This window comes from Talpa europaea, assembly GCF_964194135.1.
Source record: "Talpa europaea genome assembly, chromosome: 11".
Lineage (NCBI taxonomy): Eukaryota > Metazoa > Chordata > Mammalia > Eulipotyphla > Talpidae > Talpa > Talpa europaea.
In genome coordinates, this window is record NC_140078.1 from 59379301 (window position 1) to 59397209 (window position 17909).

General features: G+C 45.1%; 1 protein-coding gene across 2 annotated transcripts in view; it reads left to right on the forward strand.

Moving 5' to 3' along the window:
• The window catches only part of PRICKLE2 (prickle planar cell polarity protein 2), a gene marked incomplete at both ends in the record, with an annotated part of 337562 nt that extends 322095 nt beyond the window's left edge, over positions 1-15467 (forward strand). For both annotated transcript variants that reach the window (XM_084247477.1, XM_084247478.1), the window contains one exon: positions 14593-15467. In XM_084247477.1, the coding sequence (XP_084103603.1) occupies positions 14593-15467 (875 nt within the window). The remainder of the gene's footprint in view (positions 1-14592) is intronic.
• Between the last annotated feature and the right edge of the window lie 2442 nt (positions 15468-17909).

Below are 17909 nucleotides of genomic sequence, written 5' to 3' on the forward strand. Positions count from 1 at the left end.
AAATATATATATATTTAGAGAGAGAGAGAGAGCATATTTCTATAGCTACTACCAAATTGCCCTCCTATGTGTTGTATATATTGCACGTCCATCAAAATACTAGGGCCTCTAAGCAGTGTACTATGTAGAAGCAAATCCTGCTTGAAGACGGAAGCTACACAGCATGCCCAGTATGGTTTCCCACCTGCTCTGACATTTTAGGGGGGCTAGCAATCCCAAGGCAGAGAACAGCTCTGCTGGCCCAAGAGTTGGAGCCAGATCAAGTAAAATCTCTCCCTCTCTACCAGTCTCCAGCATCCTGATGGGTTTCTCAGGTGACAGCCATCTGAACAGTTTCCAGGGGAGCTGGGTTGCCATCCACCGTTGGCTGGGTTGGCACAAAAACCTCACTTAGTGACAGGGGTCGGGGAATTAAGTCATCAGTCTTCACCAGCCAAGGTCTGGCAGGAAGGGTAACACAAATTGTTCTGGAAATGTTGCATGTGACAGCAGCCTGGGGCTTGGTGGGTCAGAATTCTCACACCTTGCTTGGCACTGGTGAAGCGGTTAAAGAATGGCAGCTTCTCACACTCCAAATCCCTAGGTTGCCAGAGAGCATGGAGAGCTGGTGTTCAGGCCTTGTTTATTCACACATATTACTTCAAAGCTCTGGGTGTTGATGGTTATCAAGATCAACTGAAGACTTAATGAAAAATGTAGATCCTCACGACCCTCTGACAAGTTCTGATGGTAGGTTTGGGACAGGATCTGGGAAACTGCATTGAAACAGCCTCTCAGGTGATTCTGACACAGGTGGTGCCAGGACCACACTCTATTTTAAAGTGAGCCTTATTAGGACTTTCTGGGGGCAAAGGCAGGCCATCAGGTACCACGTGATCCACTTGAGACTTGGCAATAGGTTTGGAGGAGAATGGCTGCCTGATGGGGCAGGAACCAGGGTGAGGCAAGAAAGTGCCTGGCATCCGTCCATCAATTCGAGATGCCCGACACTCAGTAATAAGATCATATTTCAACACAGCATTTTAAGAATCAAAATGTAGGCAAAAAATCCATGATTAATAAAGACAGGATGAGTTTAACTGATTATTTTCATTTGCTTTAGGCTCCACTATTGCTGGGCATGGTGTTTTTGGAGTGACAGGGATAGAAATTATAAACAGATATGTCTGGATTTAACATGAATTAATATTGTTACACCAGTATTTCCCAAAATATGTCCTTTTCAGTCAGGACGGAGCCAGGGAGGGAAGGGACTGTACTGTTAAAAGTATGGGAAAGAGTTTTTCTACATCTTCTGAGAATTCTTCTTCACTCAAGCCAGTTAAAGTTCCGAAAAGTCCTTCAGAAATTGCTAAATGTATTTCCCTACAGAATCCTTTGTCATCCAATCCAGAGAGGATACTTTCAAACAGCTTTCTTATCTCTCAGGTTGAATCCCTGCAGGGCTGTCAAGGTAGGAAGAGAGAGAGATTTGAGGATCTTGTGGGACTGGAGACTTGGCCTCTCCCAGGGAAATGGCTGCTGCTTCCATCTGTGCCGCAGGTGAGGTGCGCCAGGCTCAAGTTGCTTTCTAAAACCAGGTGAAGGGCACAGACTGGCTGAGACAGGAATCGGAGACTGAGAATAGGAAAGGAAGTTTCCATGGCAGGATCCAACCTCTTTATGTTCACTGAGAACTCATTCTTGACTGCTGGGTCTCTTGTCGGAAACTGGCAATAGGTTACTGGAAGCTTCACTTCTGTTGCTAAGAAGAGGGAAGAGGATAGACTGAAGCCATACTTTGCCTCTTTCTAAGGGTTCCCTGCCCCCTGTCAGAAGCCTGGGAGCATTCATTACTAAGTAAGATGCTCAGATAGAGACCCCTGCTTCGGCTCTATGATACACACCTTCCTGGCTGTCTTAGGAAAAACAAGTTTTCTTTCCCAGTTCATGAGGTAAAGGAAATCATCCCAGACCTTTACTGTTGTAAATGCGGGCTGTGCACAAAGCATCAGCACCTCCTGCGTACTTGTTAGAAGTTCGGAGTCTCGAATTCATCCTCAGATACAGTGGGTCCTGATCTCCATTTTAAGAAGATCCCTGGTTAACTCACATGCCTGCTAAAATTTGGGAAAAAGCCCCTTTTGGAAATCTGGAAGCCCACACAATCCCTGCCTCCACCACTGACTCCCATCATCATCCACGACCTTGGGCAAGTTGCTCATCTTTCTGTTTTCACTTTCCCATCAACCAAATGCACATACCACTGCCTGCCTCTCCTGAATTGGGGATAACAATGAAGAGCATCATCAATGCAAATTAATATAAACATTGATGATTGCCTAACACCTTAGTTTTTTAGCTAAGAACTTCATGCTATAGCTTGAATTTGTAAGATGTTTTTTAAGACCCTGCAAATCATGTCTCTCCTTTGATATGTACATTCATATACTTTTGTCCATCTGCTGACTTTTTTCTGTCCTTTTGCATCTATTCATTAATTCATCCATGCTTCCATTTATTTATCTTTCCTTCCTACCATCTGCTCGTCCATTTAAAATCCTCTCCATCCACCTGCCCTTCATCGTATCCTTTCCTCCATCCATCAGTCAGTCCAGTGATCGGCTCCATCATATAGGATTTCAAGGACTTTTATGACAAGAATGACATTTTGTCAGTTCCCAGCTATGGCAAATGGCATCTTGAGACACAAGGATCCCAAGCTTAAAAGAGTACATTGTAAAGTGCCTCTTATATCCATAAACTACTTTCATGCAAACGTCTACACTCCCTTATCAAGCTGGCTGATGCTGGTGGGAAATGCATATGCCCAAAGGGGAAGAAAGGGCTGTGGACAGGCAGGCCTGATAAATTTGTAAATTTGTCCAGGGATAAGACCTCAGGTGGCCAAGATCCCTATGCATTCCAATTAAAAAATAAAATGAGAAGGAAAAGAAAGATGGACATGTAACCCTTCAGGCAAAACAAAGCCTATTGTCTTTGATGCTAATTTGACCCACATTAGCCATAAAGTCTAGTGTAACAGACACACATGATGAGGGGATGAGTTACACATAGTCACCTTCTAAATTCTCATGAGTGCATTCTCGCCCCTCCTGGTGGTCATTTTTAATAAACCTTTTAGAGAGAGGCTACAGAAATGTTCGTAAGTCTAAGTTGCAGCTTAATGAATGCTTGCCCTTGTGGTACCACTTCCCAGGTCAAGCAAAAACTATGACCAACACCCCAGAAACTCCCTCACACCCCTTCCTATTCATTGCTCCTCCCTCCTGTTCAGAGCAGGTATTGTCCTGCCTTCTATCAGCCTCGCTTCTTTTCTCATGTTTTTTACTGTTTATGTAAATGGAGTCAGACTACATGTGTTCTCTCTGTTTGGCATTTTCCACTTATTATAATATAACCTCCTTGATATTCAGCCACACTGTTATATGTAGCAGTGGTTCTTATTTATAAGTGGGAAACTATAGATGAAATGAGGATTTTTTTTTTTTTTTAAATCTCTGGTGCTGGTTCAAAGTAGGAACAATGTCATGGGTCTTTACTGCTCTCTTTGCCTTCTGTCCCTCGAATCTCTGCCTGGAGCCACTCCTGCCATACTTCTTCCACTTTTTAAGCACATCATAATAAGAGGCAGGAAGCAGAAGCATTCTGAAGTAGCTCCTATGAGACCTTAGGCAAATTATTCCAACTCTCTGTTGCACACTGAAAAAATTGCATAACGATACCTAAAATTCCATATATGATGACATTCATGCTTTAAAGGTGACAAGTCTGGGGTCAAGGCCAATGAGAGCATTCCACCTGATCGCACTGCACCAGCAATCTTCTAAGTACTCTGTGAGTACTAATGAGGTGGATTCTACAAATATTCCCGTTTTACAGATGAGAGCATCAAGTCACAGAAACAGTTCAGAGTCTTGCTTGAGGAGGCACAGCTAGGAAGCAGAGCTGGAAGGTGAACACCAAGGCCAATGCTCTCCATTTCCCTGAAATGCCTCTTAAATGCTTGATTAATCCTGCCTGCGAGCACAGGAAACATTCTCCACACCCTAGTGGCCTAGAAGAAACACCCTCTGGCTCCCTGTCACCTCCCTGGCCTGGTCCCTGCCACTCTCCTCCTTGCTCACTGGACTCCAGTCCCACCACCCTCTGTCACTTCTTAGAACATCTAGAACTTTCTTTGATACAAAGAGTTCTCGTTTCCACTACCTCTATACTCTACCCCCCACCACCCCAACCATGACTTGACTGGCTCCTTCATACCTTCAAAGTCTCATTGTAACCATCCCCCAGAGAATCGTCTGTGGACCCCCTGTCTATGTGGAGCCAGCCTTTTACTTTCTGCCCTAGCATTGTGTTCTTCCTGCTTGCTAAATACTCTCCACTAGCTGCATGGATAGCTGATTCAGTCATCTGCTTTCACTGCACCATGTCATATCCTGGAGAGGGTCTTGTTCCCACTTGTGCTTGCAGTACCTGGTGATGGCAGGGCTTTTTCAAAAATCTTTTTTTTTTTTTTAAGATTTTATTTTATTAATTATACAAGCACTGGGTATAGTCAGAAGCACGGGAGAGTGAGAGAATTCACCAGAGCCAGAGCGGGGAACAGAACAGGCAGACTGATGAAATGCACTGCTGAGGAGAGCAGCGGGCACAGCAGGAGAGGTCTGTTGTGCCATGTGGGACCCTCGCCGGTGGCCAGGGATCAAACTGGCACCGCAGAGGCTACCACAGCTTCGCAGCCCAGTGCTCAACCACTGCGCCACCGGAGGAGGCCCTCTTCAAAAATCTTGAAGAAACCACACAGGACTCTGGGTTCCTGGCTGCCACTTCCTACCACTTGAGAGTCATTTAGCTTCTGCCCCGTGTGTTGTCAAGCGTTCCCCAAGCAAATACTCTGGTGTGGTCTGCTTGTTGTCTTGGGTTGATAGTTGCTGGAAAGCAGCATGGGGTCAGTGTCAGCCTTCAGCAAACTCAGACAAACAGTCTTCAACTGCTTTGAATTTTTTGCGTATCCTTTCAGTCTGCCATAGGCCTTATGGGGGCACAGACACCCTCCCCCACAGAGCAAGTGGTAGTTAAAACTGACCCCACATGTTTCTAAAAATACTGGCTTCTCCCTTCACTACCTCTTACATGTCTTCATTATTGGGGTAACTTTACAGGAGGTCAATGAGCAAGTCAGTGGGGAGAAGCTGAGAGAGAGACCTCCAGTCCATACCCCAGTTTTGACCCTGACCAGGCTAGACTTTGTAACTGCACTGGGTCTGTAGGAAAAGTGATTGTAGGACTACGGTAACTCTTCACTTTCCAGCCATGCCAGTTCTAAAGCAAGTCCCTAGATAGAATACTTCTGAAAGACAAAGCCTCTTTTGTTGGGAAACAGAATCTGCCGTGGTCTTCTTCAGAATGAGCTTCTGTAAAGAGCCCTTTCTTTCAGTTTGGGCCAGTCTCACAGAAGGGGCAGGAATGGAGAAAGGACACTTCCTTGGTGGGGAGGGGGTGTGAAGCTTGTGATCTGGTACAAAGTCAGGGTGCGCACCCTCCCTGCCCCCACCCCCCACACTGGCCTGGGCCTCCCCTCCCTGGCAGTGACTGACTGAAGGAAATCTATGTGCCTGCCAGCACTGTTTCTAGGAGCACAAGAGCCGGCGGCAGATGCACAGCTGCAGACACTCGCGGCCCGGTGCTCTCTTGCACCCACTAGCAGACTGGTGACCAGATCAAAGAAAAAAGGAGGCAGCAGGGCTGGAGATTTGTCTTCTAGTGGACATGGGAAACCACACAGTAAAGACCTTAGTCACGAGGATTTCTTGAAACCCACTCAGGGACCGACAACCTATCAATCAGTTTTCTGAGAGGAGTTTAGAGAAACTATAACTTTGCAGCCCCCTGATTTTGGGAGACACACTACACCCAACCTCGTGGAACACATCGATCCTTCCCTAGAAAGACCATCATGTGGTCTGCTGGTCAGGCTTATGTTTGTGGTGTGGAATGGGGCGGCTTCGCCCACTGCTGCTCCTGGGGGGTCAGGAGCAGTTTGCCTTGGCCTCCATGGGCAGCTGTTTCAGGACTGGACCTGTGCCAGCAGTGGTTCTCAATCAGGGTGATTTTTGTCCCCCATAAGATGCTTGGTAATATCTGGAGATATTTTGAGTTGTCACAACTGAAGGGAGGTGCTACTGGCATCTAGTGGGTGAAGGGCAGGGATGCTGCTGAACAGCCTGAATTACACAGGAAAACCCACGCCAAAAGAGCTCTCTTGCCCAAGGTGCCAGCAGTGCAAGGATGAGAAACCCAGAACTAGTATCTGGGGGGATGTCGTCTCCTGGCATAGAAGCACCTTCGGTTGCAAAAAATAACTGTCCTTGAAACTCAGTCACCTGGCACAGAGTTCCCACAGCCCTCAGGGCGCAGACTCACCGGGACCCTTGTGCAGGTGTAAATTCAGATTCTTAAGTCTGGCAAGGAAGCCTTTGCTGCAGGCCAACTAGCAGAGAGCTTGAGTGTGTTCTCAGCCTCCCTCAGGCTTCTCCCCATCCGCCTGACTTTCCATCCCCATCCCCAGCCTCCCCTTTCACACTCTATCTGAACCATGCCCTGTCACCAAGGCACACGTGATAGCGGTTACATGTCACTGCCCAGATGACGCTTCTCTCCAGCTGTGGCCAATTTGAAGTTCAGGGTGTTAATGAAATGAATTGACTTGGTTGGAAAAACAATCCCAAGGGACATGATCAAACTACCCACAGACACTTAAATAAATGTGTACCTCATTTTTTGCCTGGTCTGAGTCCTGCAGACTGTGTAGAGCCCATGACCTTGGGGTGCTCAGACTTGATACAAGTTCACAGACAGCACAATCACTTTCTAAGCCAGAGGTTGGCAGGCACTTTCTAGAAAGGGTCAGTAGTAAACATTTTAAGCTTTGTAGGTCCGTCTCTGTCACAGCTGCTCAAGTCTGCCATTTTAGTGAAAGAAGCAGGCAGCCTTAGACCATAGACAAATGAATATGTGCAGTTGTGTGGCTATAAAACTTTTATTTACAAAAACATGAGCTGGGTTTGGCCCATGGGCTGAAGGTTGCAAAACCCTCTTCTAAACAATTCCTATTTCCTCATGTCTTTGCTTTAGGGAAAAAAAATCACGTAGGGAAAATCTTACTGAAAGGAGTTAAATGATCCTATGGGTTGTAAATGTCTGACTGGCAAAGGTGAGTAGATATTTCTTGTACTGTGCAGAAATGTGAAATATTTCGTGAATGTGCCTTTCAAGTTGGCAGAAACACAACTCTGTCCTCCTATGCCATTTTATTTTGGTGAAATGGGACGAGAAAGGGCAATAAATAACAGACAGCTGTCCCCAAAGGGCTGCCATTTAAGTCTGATTTTGTTCTCTTGGGACTTGAGTTCAGACCTTCTACTCTTAGAGTGAATTGAAGCAGGGGCCAGGGGAGACACAACAAGATTGCCTTGCTCATCGGCCAGACGCAGAGCATACTTTGAAGCACTGATTTTTTTTTTTCACTGTCACTGGCCCTGCGAGGTCTAACTGCAGTGAGGGGACATTGCTTGGGCAGATGTGCTGGTGTCACTTAAAGCATCTGGCTGCACCTACATGTGAACAGTTTAACCACAGAGAACCATAAGCCACATTCCACACTGGCCTCTCCTTGTTGGGGTGAGAACTACAGGTCCCCAGGGAAGCCTGCACCCCCGGGGTTTATGGACATCCACGTAGCTCCTGGCCGTGCTATTCTGGGATAATAAACCAAAACCTTGAATTCCACAGCTGCCATCTGGGACCTCTCAAAGCCTGCATTACTGGAAGAGGAAAAACCTCTCTCCGCCTATTAATAAGACCAAGTCCCACTTGAGAGGAAAATGTCCCGGCCTCTGTGTCTTTGCTGCCAAGTGGAATCTTCTCCCCAGTTCTCCAGAATATGTTGGGACTGGTTGAAAGGTGGGGTCAGATTATGACTTCAGCCTGAGCTATCTGGAGAATTAAGTTTGCAGTCTCTTTCTGCTACATATATCCTCACAACACACAATATGGCTCAGGCAGCAAGAAAAGAAAACTTCATTTATTGCAGGAGAGCAGAGAGGCATTTTGGAGTCCCCTTTCATTGGACTATACACTAATTTGCAATATTTGATGCTGAGGCTTATGCTGCACAGACAAGTGGAATGCAGTTGAATTTCATCAACGAAGAGACGTGATCCCAGCTACAGTTTGGAGGCACAAATTATGTATACAGTGGCTTATCAGGGAATGACCCCACATGTCCAGTCCAGTGGACCGAGTTTCTTGGATTCATTCAGTCATATAATCATGCAGCCAACAAGTATTTGTTTGTCTTTGCAGTTACCTGGGTATAAAATTCCTGGGGCATGCTTGCTTTCTTTGGGGACTTTTAGACCTTCTTCCTGGCTCCCAGCATATTGAATGTCATCTGTTATAGCAGGAGTTATAGGAAACGGAAACGGACTCAGGTCCTACCTTCTTGGAGCTAATAGACTAGCCGATGAGATCGAGAGGAAATTGGCACTGAAATGCTGTTATTATACCCTTTTGGGAGGTGTGTCTCAAGAGGTTCAAAAATTGCCCAAGTCACCTGACAAAAGGGTCTCCTAGTTAGAAGGGGAGAGAGGGTTTCTCAAGTTGAGGTGAAAGCTGTGATGATACAGTTCCCTCTTGGGGACATGGAAGCTACTAATTTAAACAGAGTCTCTACAGCTGTGAATAATAAGGCAAAAAATATTTTTGCAGATTGAGGAGCTAATTATAAACCACACGTTCTTCAGCTTTAAAATTGGAGAAACCCCAGATGGTGGGCAGTATCATGAACCATCAGAGAGACGGATAGATGTAACTGTGGTATTTTTGTCCCCCATGGTTGGCATCCCACCCATCTGAATTACGGTTGGTGGCTCTTCAAGCCCGGCTTGTTCCACGTCAGAGGACAGCCTCTGTTTTCTAACTCTGGGCAGCGTAAGGATCCATTTACCTTAATTCCAAAATAGGAAGTTCTAGTTCTGGAAGAGTGCAGCAAATGAGGCAAAGCTCCCTGCCCCCACAGGACGTCCACTAAACTGCACACTTAACATGAACTTAACAAAAAATTTAGGATGGGTACCTTAAAAGTCAAGCGTACAGAGTGACTGGTGGGCAGGGAGACAACTTCACTACCTTAGAAAGAGCTATCAGGGCAGGCGCCATGGAAGAGGTGTCATTTGCACGTGGGCCTCAATGATCAGAAGTCAGCTCTGCAGAGGGGAGCTTTACAAAGGGGATTTGTGATGTATTAAGTGAGTACAAAGATGTAAACATGGCTTACATTTCGGAGCATTTAGTTGTGATCTAAGAGACTGGAGGGGCTTGAGATCTGCATAAGGACTCTGGATTTTGCCAATAATGAAATTAATCACAGAGCTACCTTGTTGAAAGGCAAGTGTACAATTATTGCTCATAGTTGGGCAACATTGTCCATTTCCTTCCTGTCATGTGGACAAGAAGACCCTGGAGAAAAATCTGACTAAAAAATTAAGAAGAGAGACATTTCTCCTCTCTGGAGTAAACAGGTAACATGTTCAGTCCCCCCTACACGTTTCCCTAGGGGAATAGCATACATTTAGGCACAACTGATGGTAAACTCTGGACTTGAACATTTGGGCCCTCCTGCCAGGATACTTGTCTTTTTTTTTTTTTTTTGGTGGGGAGTGGGGGCACCGGGGGTTAGGAGGGGTGGAGAGGGGCTTGACTGAGGGGGTGACCAGATTCCCCAGGATGCAGGAGAACACTAGGCAAAGGCAAGCTCCAGTCACAGCAGAATTGAGGCTGCCCTTCTAAACGTTTACCTCCTTGTTGAAAGGCGAAACAGTTCACATGCAGCACCTTCTAATCAGTGCTTGATTTGGGGGCTTATTAAAGACAGGCCCAGATTACTAGATTACTAGTTCTGACCCTAATTCCATTTGAGGGCCTCAATAGAAAGCCTGACAAAGATCATTGCACCCACCTATGCAGCTTTTGTTTCTACATGTGATTTTTCAGGAATTTTTTCCCCTTCCTTCCTTCCTAGAGTTCATGTGCTCAGGCTGCTCATTCATCATCTTAGGGTGCTTTCCTCCCATCTCCACCTTCAGATCAGGGAGGCTCTGGAAGTGATTAGGCTGCTGTAAATCAGCTTTTATGAGGTGTACATCATAGATAAGCAGCAAGGAAAATAGGAGTTGGAGGATTCAGTGCCCCTGGCCTTGACAGTTATCCAAGTAACCAATTTTTTCTTTTTAAATGACTGAAAAATATGTTTGTCAGAATAGTTTCTTCATGGGCATGCCCAGTGTTTAAACTTGACTCTAATGAGAACATTGTCTTATTTTTACACCATTTTATGGAGGTATAATTTATATAAGGTAAAGCAAACAGATGCTAAAAGCACACCTCAAAAACCTTTTACATATGTATATCCTGTTAAATGATCACTAAGGTTTTCTCTCTGGTGGTACCCTAGGACATTGCCAGCACCCCGGAAGCTTCCTTTATATGCCCCGCCCACTACCCTGAACTCTTTTAACATAAACCATAAACAGGCTTAGGTGCTCTTGAACATCATGTAAACGGAATCACATAGCACATACTCTTGTGTCTCAGTATTTTCTATGAGAGTCATCCTCCTTATTGGATGTAGCTATTCTCATTGTTGTGTGGCATTCAGCTGTGTGGTGGCATCTCAACTGTGGCATCGTTGATGTCCTGGGCTGGGTGATTTTTGTTGTGAGGGCTGCCCTGTGCATTGTACCATGTTTAGTAATATCTCTCTGGCTTCTGCCCAACTAGTTGCTAATAGCATTCCCCATCCCCAATAATTTCCCCTGGAATCGAACACCTTTACATCACATAAATATACTAAGATTTTTGGGAAACTTTTTTGGTTTTGTTTTTAATATTTATGTTTGTATAGAAGAACTGGGGTGTAGGCCAGAGGTGCGGGGGGGGGGGTTGAGAGTATTCACCAGAGACAGAGTGGGGAGCAGAACAGGTAGATCTACTGAGAAACACTGCTGAGGAGAGCAGCGGGCAAGACAGGACAGTCTGCTGCACCATGTGGGTAGCTCCCTGGCCAGGAATCAATCAAGCTCAGGCCATTGTGGTGGCAGTGCTGAGACTTAACCCCTAGGCCACCAGGGCAACCCTTGAGAAACTTTTTTGAAATAATTTCAAACATTTTGAAAGGTTGTAAAAATGGAACAATTTGTACCTTTTGTTAGCATTTCATCCTATTTGCTTTGTCATTCACATTCTTGCTCATACACACACTCGCACACATAATTTATTTCTGAATCTTTTGGGAGCAAGTTGCATCTACCTCGGCCATTTACCACCATCCGCATGTGTATTTCCCAGAAATAAGGATCTTCTCAAACAATATCATAATTACCCATCAACCATGGTAAATTTAGCATAATACATTTATCTATTTATTCCCTGTGTTTCAATTTCTGTCAGTTAACCAAATTGACAGAATTTACTTTCCCTACAGAACAGGTTCCTATCCAGGATAAGGTATTGTATATTTAATCTGGTTTCTTCATGTCCATCTAGAACATTAAGTCTTTGTCATTAATGATGCAGGAATTTTTGGTTTTGTTTTCTTTTTTTTAAGAATTACAAGTTTGTTATTGTTTTGTTTTCCCACTGTTGAATTAACATTGCCAGAAATTTATTAAAAAAAAAAAAGAATACAGGAAATACAGGAAACTTTTCTTACTAGAACATTCCTCATTTGGGAGCTTTCTAATCTTCCCTACTGAACACATTCAGGACACACACTCTTGACTGGAAGACTGTATAGGGCATCACATCTGGAGGCAGGTGATGTCTGGGTGCACCTCATTGGTGATGTGACGTTTGCGACTCTTTTTGAAGTGTTGTCTGGTGTCTGCACAGTACAGTCACTAAATTTCCCTTTATAATTAATAAGCAGTATGTGGAGAGATACTTAATACCAGACAAATTCCTGCTTTCCCATCAAATTATACTCCCTCTCCCTGCCACCCCAGTTGAGCATTCTTTGACCCTTGCACAAATCATTCTTTACTTACAGAGGTTACAAAGGACTGATCTTACTCAATGTAAGGCTGCGACATCTGTGACCCCACTGGCTGCCAGAGTTGATTTGGCTGATCAAGCTGGTTAGGCTTATGTCTCCCTCTGGCCTCACCACTCTGTGTTCCTACCCCCGGAAGCTGTGGGCTTGGTCAAAGAGGACAGCCTTGCCCAAATACAGACTGACAGTTCTTCAGTCGACTGTACACCATTAGCTATGCTCCGCTACTAGAGCCTCCAAACAAGCTCTCAGTGTCCACAAAATGCTGATCTTCCAAATCCAGAATTCCTTCCGTGTGCACTCATTCTGTTCAGCATTCTGCCATATAGAAGAGCCCACTCTTTCCCCACATTTATTTATTGATTGTATCTGTTACTAGTATGGAACTCACGGATTCCTTCCCCTCCCCCCCCCAGTGCTTTCTAAATCATTACTCTTCTAAATATTTTAATATCAAATTGCTCAGATTTAATTCATGGGAGCTCCTTCAAGGTATTCTTATACACCCTCATCTTTTTTCTGTTTTAACACTTCTTTTTTTTGGCATAACAAAATGTTCCATCATCAGTTTTCCCTTTTCCTTCTGGAATCCCTCCAAAAGGGTCATTTCTGCAGAGTCTTAGTTCCCTTTTACGAGGAATGGTAGAAAACGCTATGGTAGAAAATGCCAATGATAGAAAATGCCATGACTTACTGATCCTTTTTTAAAAAAAAAAAAAAGAAGAATGTTCCTCTGAATAACTGTCTTCATGTTGGGACCTATAAACTGACTTTCATTAGGTATATAACCACGCAAGGCAATGGGAAGGAACAGAATCTCTACTCTGGTCATATACCCAACAAAAATGAGTATCTAAGGCCACAAAAAAATGGACACAAATATTCAGATGGCTTTGTTCATTAATCATATTTGCATATTTAGCTTTAGTAGATACTGCTTAGTAGTTGTCCAAAGTGTTTCTAACATTAGTTTTGTCGGGGAAGCGGAGGTTATTGGCTCTAATGGTGAGGAAGAATTTCCTTGAAGGATGGTGCATTACAAAGGAATCCAAAGATAGCTTGTGTGAGATCAAAAATGGCAAAATTCCTGATCTTTTCAGTGTATAATAAGTGGAAAGTACTAGTGTTTTTCACCTGGGCCATTCTTATGAATCATTTTAGAAGGTGCTGCTTTATGGTGGATAGAATGGAAGTTGCTAAAAGTCAAGAGTCTCTCACTATCTTCAAAATGACTTTCATCTCAATGACAACAGGAGCTGATTTGGCAGCTCTTAGGAAATGCAGATCCATTGTTAGAGATACTCACTATTAGAGAGCGGTAGGGTCACTGCTTTGTTTTTAAAAGTATCTGCAGGGGAAAGAGAAATGTCCCCAGAGTCCCACTTAGAACCCTGGAGCACCCATTTACTAATCAGCGGTGAGAGAGTTAATTTCCCTTTATCTGTACCCAAGGAGCCACTTAGTGTTCAAGACTTTGAAGAGATAGGGGCCTTGGGGCAGCATTCAAGCAGGAATGTGCTAGAGATGAAAGGGGAATGTACTAGAGGCTAAAGGTCCAGTAGCGTGGCACCAGATTCTAGGCTCAGAGTTTCCAGCAGCTGCTTGGGACAGGCCCAGTTTGTATTGCTTAAAGTTTCCTCATCCAAAACATCTGCCCTGCGTTGCTTCCAGTACACTATTAGAATCAAAAAGATAATAGAGCACTTTGTAAAGTGAAATTCTAAACAGGAAATACCATGTATAAGATTCACAGTGGGCGCTCAGCAGCTTTGATGGGACCTTGGAAGAATGAATAACTAGTAAGGTACCTTCTGTGGGTGGACACTGCAGAGTTTCGGAAAGCCCTCGCTCACACTATCTGAACGAACCCTTGCTCAGTGTGCAGCTGCGCAACCGTTCGCAGCAATCCTGTGGAGGTGGTGGTTGGGAGGCCCAACAGTTGTTATAGGGCAGCCCCTATATTGAACGGGTTGCCTGGCTGTGGGTCCTCACCCGCGCGCTTACAAGGGACTTATTAATACTCCACCACAGGCATACACAAAAGGTTAATAAAAGGTTTATTTATAAGGGAAAAGGAAATAAGGAAAATGTACAACTCAGGGAGAAAATAGGGAAATAAAGTCTTTAATGCGTCCTACCCGATCCGACGACCTGGAAACCCAAAAAGCACTCTCCGAGCTGGCCAGACGCTGCGAGCTGGTGGAGAGCCAAAATGGGGGACCCCTCCAAAGCCCACGTGTCTGGCTTTATACCACCTTGGCTGCTTAACCCACCCTCAGGTCCCAGCCACCTTCCCTTTGGTGGTGATGGGATTTGGAGTTCCCAGTGTCTTTGGCTTTGGCCTGGGGTGGGGGTGGAGTCCACAAAACCTGTATGGAATTAGCTTTAGGACATCCTTTTCCCCCTAACACAGTGACGATGACTCCCCATTTCTGCACATTTGTATTCACATCCATGCCCCTCTCCTGTCTGTCCCTCAGGTCTCTCCGCGGAGGGTGGCGCCAAGCGCCAGGAGCACCTGTCGCGGTTTTCCATGCCTGACCTCAGCAAAGACTCCGGAATGAACGTCTCCGAGAAGTTGAGCAACATGGGCACGCTTAACTCGTCCATGCAGTTCCGGAGCGCAGAGTCAGTCCGCAGCCTGCTCTCGGCCCAGCAGTACCAGGAGATGGAAGGAAACCTCCATCAGCTCGGCAACCCCATTGGGTACAGAGACCTGCAGTCCCACGGGAGGATGCATCAGAGCTTTGATTTTGATGGGGGCATGGCAGGCAGCAAGCTGCCAGGGCAGGAGGGCGTGAGGATCCAGCCCATGAGCGAGCGCACTCGCCGGAGAACTACTTCCCGCGATGACAACCGCCGCTTCCGACCTCACCGGTCCCGGCGTTCCCGACGCTCTCGCTCGGACAACGCCCTCCACCTGGCCAGCGAACGCGAGGCCATCTCGCGGTTAAAAGAAAGGCCCCCGCTAAGAGCCAGGGAGGACTATGACCAGTTCATGCGCCAGCGGAGCTTCCAGGAGAGCCTGGGTCAGGGGTCCCGGAGGGACCTGTATGGCCAGTGCCCAAGGACTGTGTCGGATCTGGCTTTGCAGAACGCCTTCGGGGAGCGGTGGGGACCGTACTTCGCCGAGTACGATTGGTGCTCCACCTGCTCCTCCTCTTCAGAGTCTGACAACGAGGGCTATTTCCTAGGAGAACCGATCCCCCAGCCAGCCCGCCTGCGATACGTGACGAGTGATGAGCTCCTGCACAAATACAGCTCCTACGGCCTCCCCAAGTCTTCCACGCTAGGCGGCAGGGGACAGTTGCACAGCAGGAAAAGACAGAAGAGCAAAAACTGTATCATTTCTTAATCTGAGTGGAGGTCAGGGAATGGGGGCAGATGGGAGCTAAGAATGTAAATTCAGAAACTTGCACTGTTTTCCATGTTAAAGCGCTTTTGGGTGTGGTTACAGGGGAGAAAAGGGAAATGCTCTCTCGTGGATGGCGGCAAGGTCACAGATTGACTCGTAGGTAGTCACAGTTCTTGGCATGTCGATTATTATTTGCACATTTCACTTTGGAAATGCTATAGACTCTATGAGGCCAGGTCACCTCCTTCCCCCTCTGTGTTGTTGCCACTCGCAAGAGGGCCAGTTGTTTCTTGCTCGCTTCTATCCTCTCTGGTTCTCTTACTTTTAGGACCCTTTTTCCAGTAAGTAATTTCTTTATTAGCCAGGACCCCAGACTAAGTTATTTACATGTCCACTGTAAATGCAATGTAAATGAGAGTTCTGATAAAATATTTTTGTATTTTGTAATATCAAAGGGATTTCTATATGGTAGGACTCAGTGGAGACTTGCATGCTTATCCAGCATTGTCTTTCAGTAGTATTCTGAGGTGGTCCAGGACCACCTTTTTTCCCCCTTTTTTCTATACAAATTTGTTACATGTCAGTGAGACTTTTTTCAAAGAAGCTTATTCAATTTGGCGTTTTGTGGCTAGACAAAAAAAAAAGAACTCTAAAACCCGAAGCATCTTATGCTCCATTCCACCTCAAGGAGCCATCCCTAAGTCTGCCCCCACCCTCAGTAGAATTTATTCTCTACAAAGTGATAGTAATATTTTTTAAAAATTGCAAACGTAACTCTTGCCAATTAGAGAAACCAACCAGTGTCAGTAGAGTTCCGTGAGCAATGCTCTCCCTGCTGGGGGCATTGAAGTTGCTTACTATTATTGATCTATCCCTTGGGGAAATAAAAGTGACTGTGAGTGGTGCCGTTGTGTGATGTCAGCATGACGTTGTTTTGAGTGTAGCATTATTTTCTGGTGCTCATGTCTCCTGGATTGTATTATCTGCTTTCCTTTACCAAGGCAGACATACTGCTGCCTTACAGCCTGACAACCGGTTGTCCTCGGTGCAAATGAACTGAAACATTCGGAATTTAGGGACAGGAAGGTTCTGAGGGACTCTGGAGTGCCCGTGTGTTCTAGTTGGAATGTCCTGCGTGGAAAAGGAACAAGGTAATTGGAAAACAGAAGGCTGGTCAAGGGTAGAAGCTGAAGGGGAATATGAAGGAAGAGCAAGGTAAAGAAGAACTTTCTGGAAGTGAAGTAGAGGCAAGCTGACTACCAAGTTGAATAGCCCCCAGTGTTTGTAGAAAGAATCCAGCTTAACACACTCCATGACCAGAGTATCTGGGTGACAGGTAAGTTGAGCTGCTCAGGAAATTTCAGTGTTAATGGGCTTTGAAAAGCAAATTGTGTGAAAGGGGGAGTCCCATTTTGAACTTTGGGAATTGTTGATCAGCTAGAAGATGGTCTCCAAAGTGAGTTTGCTTAAAGAAGACATTTAACGGTTGTGTTGTTTATAGTAAAATAAAACTTCCTACCTTGCTTCAGTTAACAATGAAGCGCTTGCTTTTTCTTCCATTCTCTTCCTCCCCTTGATAGATTGTGGCCATTGAAATAATCCATCTGAGGACCCACCTTTAGTGAGATGTACTGTCGCTGTGTACATGGTGTATTCAGTGACCATCTGCCATGGTGAGGTGAGCGTGGTCTCTTTTTCAGTATAGTAGTTAATATTTTCTAGTGTTTTTTTATGGCGAGAATGTGAAAAGTGGCTTTTCAGACCCCATTTCAATTGGGTCTGGGGAAAGGAAGGCTGTAAAGGACATGGAAATGGCACTGCATTCAGGATGTATTAAAATAATTTGCTTTTCAGGTATTAATATGACATTTGTCATTGTCACTGATTTTTTAAAAAAGCAATGCAAATGTTGGTTGTGGCTGTTTTCCGCATGCTATCTTCATATCTAAATGCTTCATTAATTATCCAAGCCTCCGGAGAATTAACTCTATTATGTTTGTATAGTAAGTTTGTAAACTGCTTGGCAAACTGATTAAGAAATAATGTGCAACATCATGCTACTAAAGTGGCAGGTTTCTGGTAGAACTATGGCGAGTCCAATTTGGAGTTTTAAGTTCCTTGACTGAGAATAAAAAGGCATTTTGGAAAAAGAAAAGAGAAAAAAGTAGATCACTCAGCTTAGCAAACAGCTGAAAATAATGTCTGTCCTCTGTGGCCCAGAATCCAGTGAAAGAAATTCTCCTCGTAAGTGTTGCTTTCCAACTCTGTCCTTTTCAGAGTACCTCTTACATTTCCCCTATGAGGCTTTAACCACCATCAACACAAAGAAGAAGGTGGCCTAGAAACTGACATATAAACAGTGCCCACAGGGATCTGGAGAAAAGCACAATTTCAGTACCTGCCCAGAGAGAATCTGGCAGCTGAACTGGTTAGAGTTTGAGC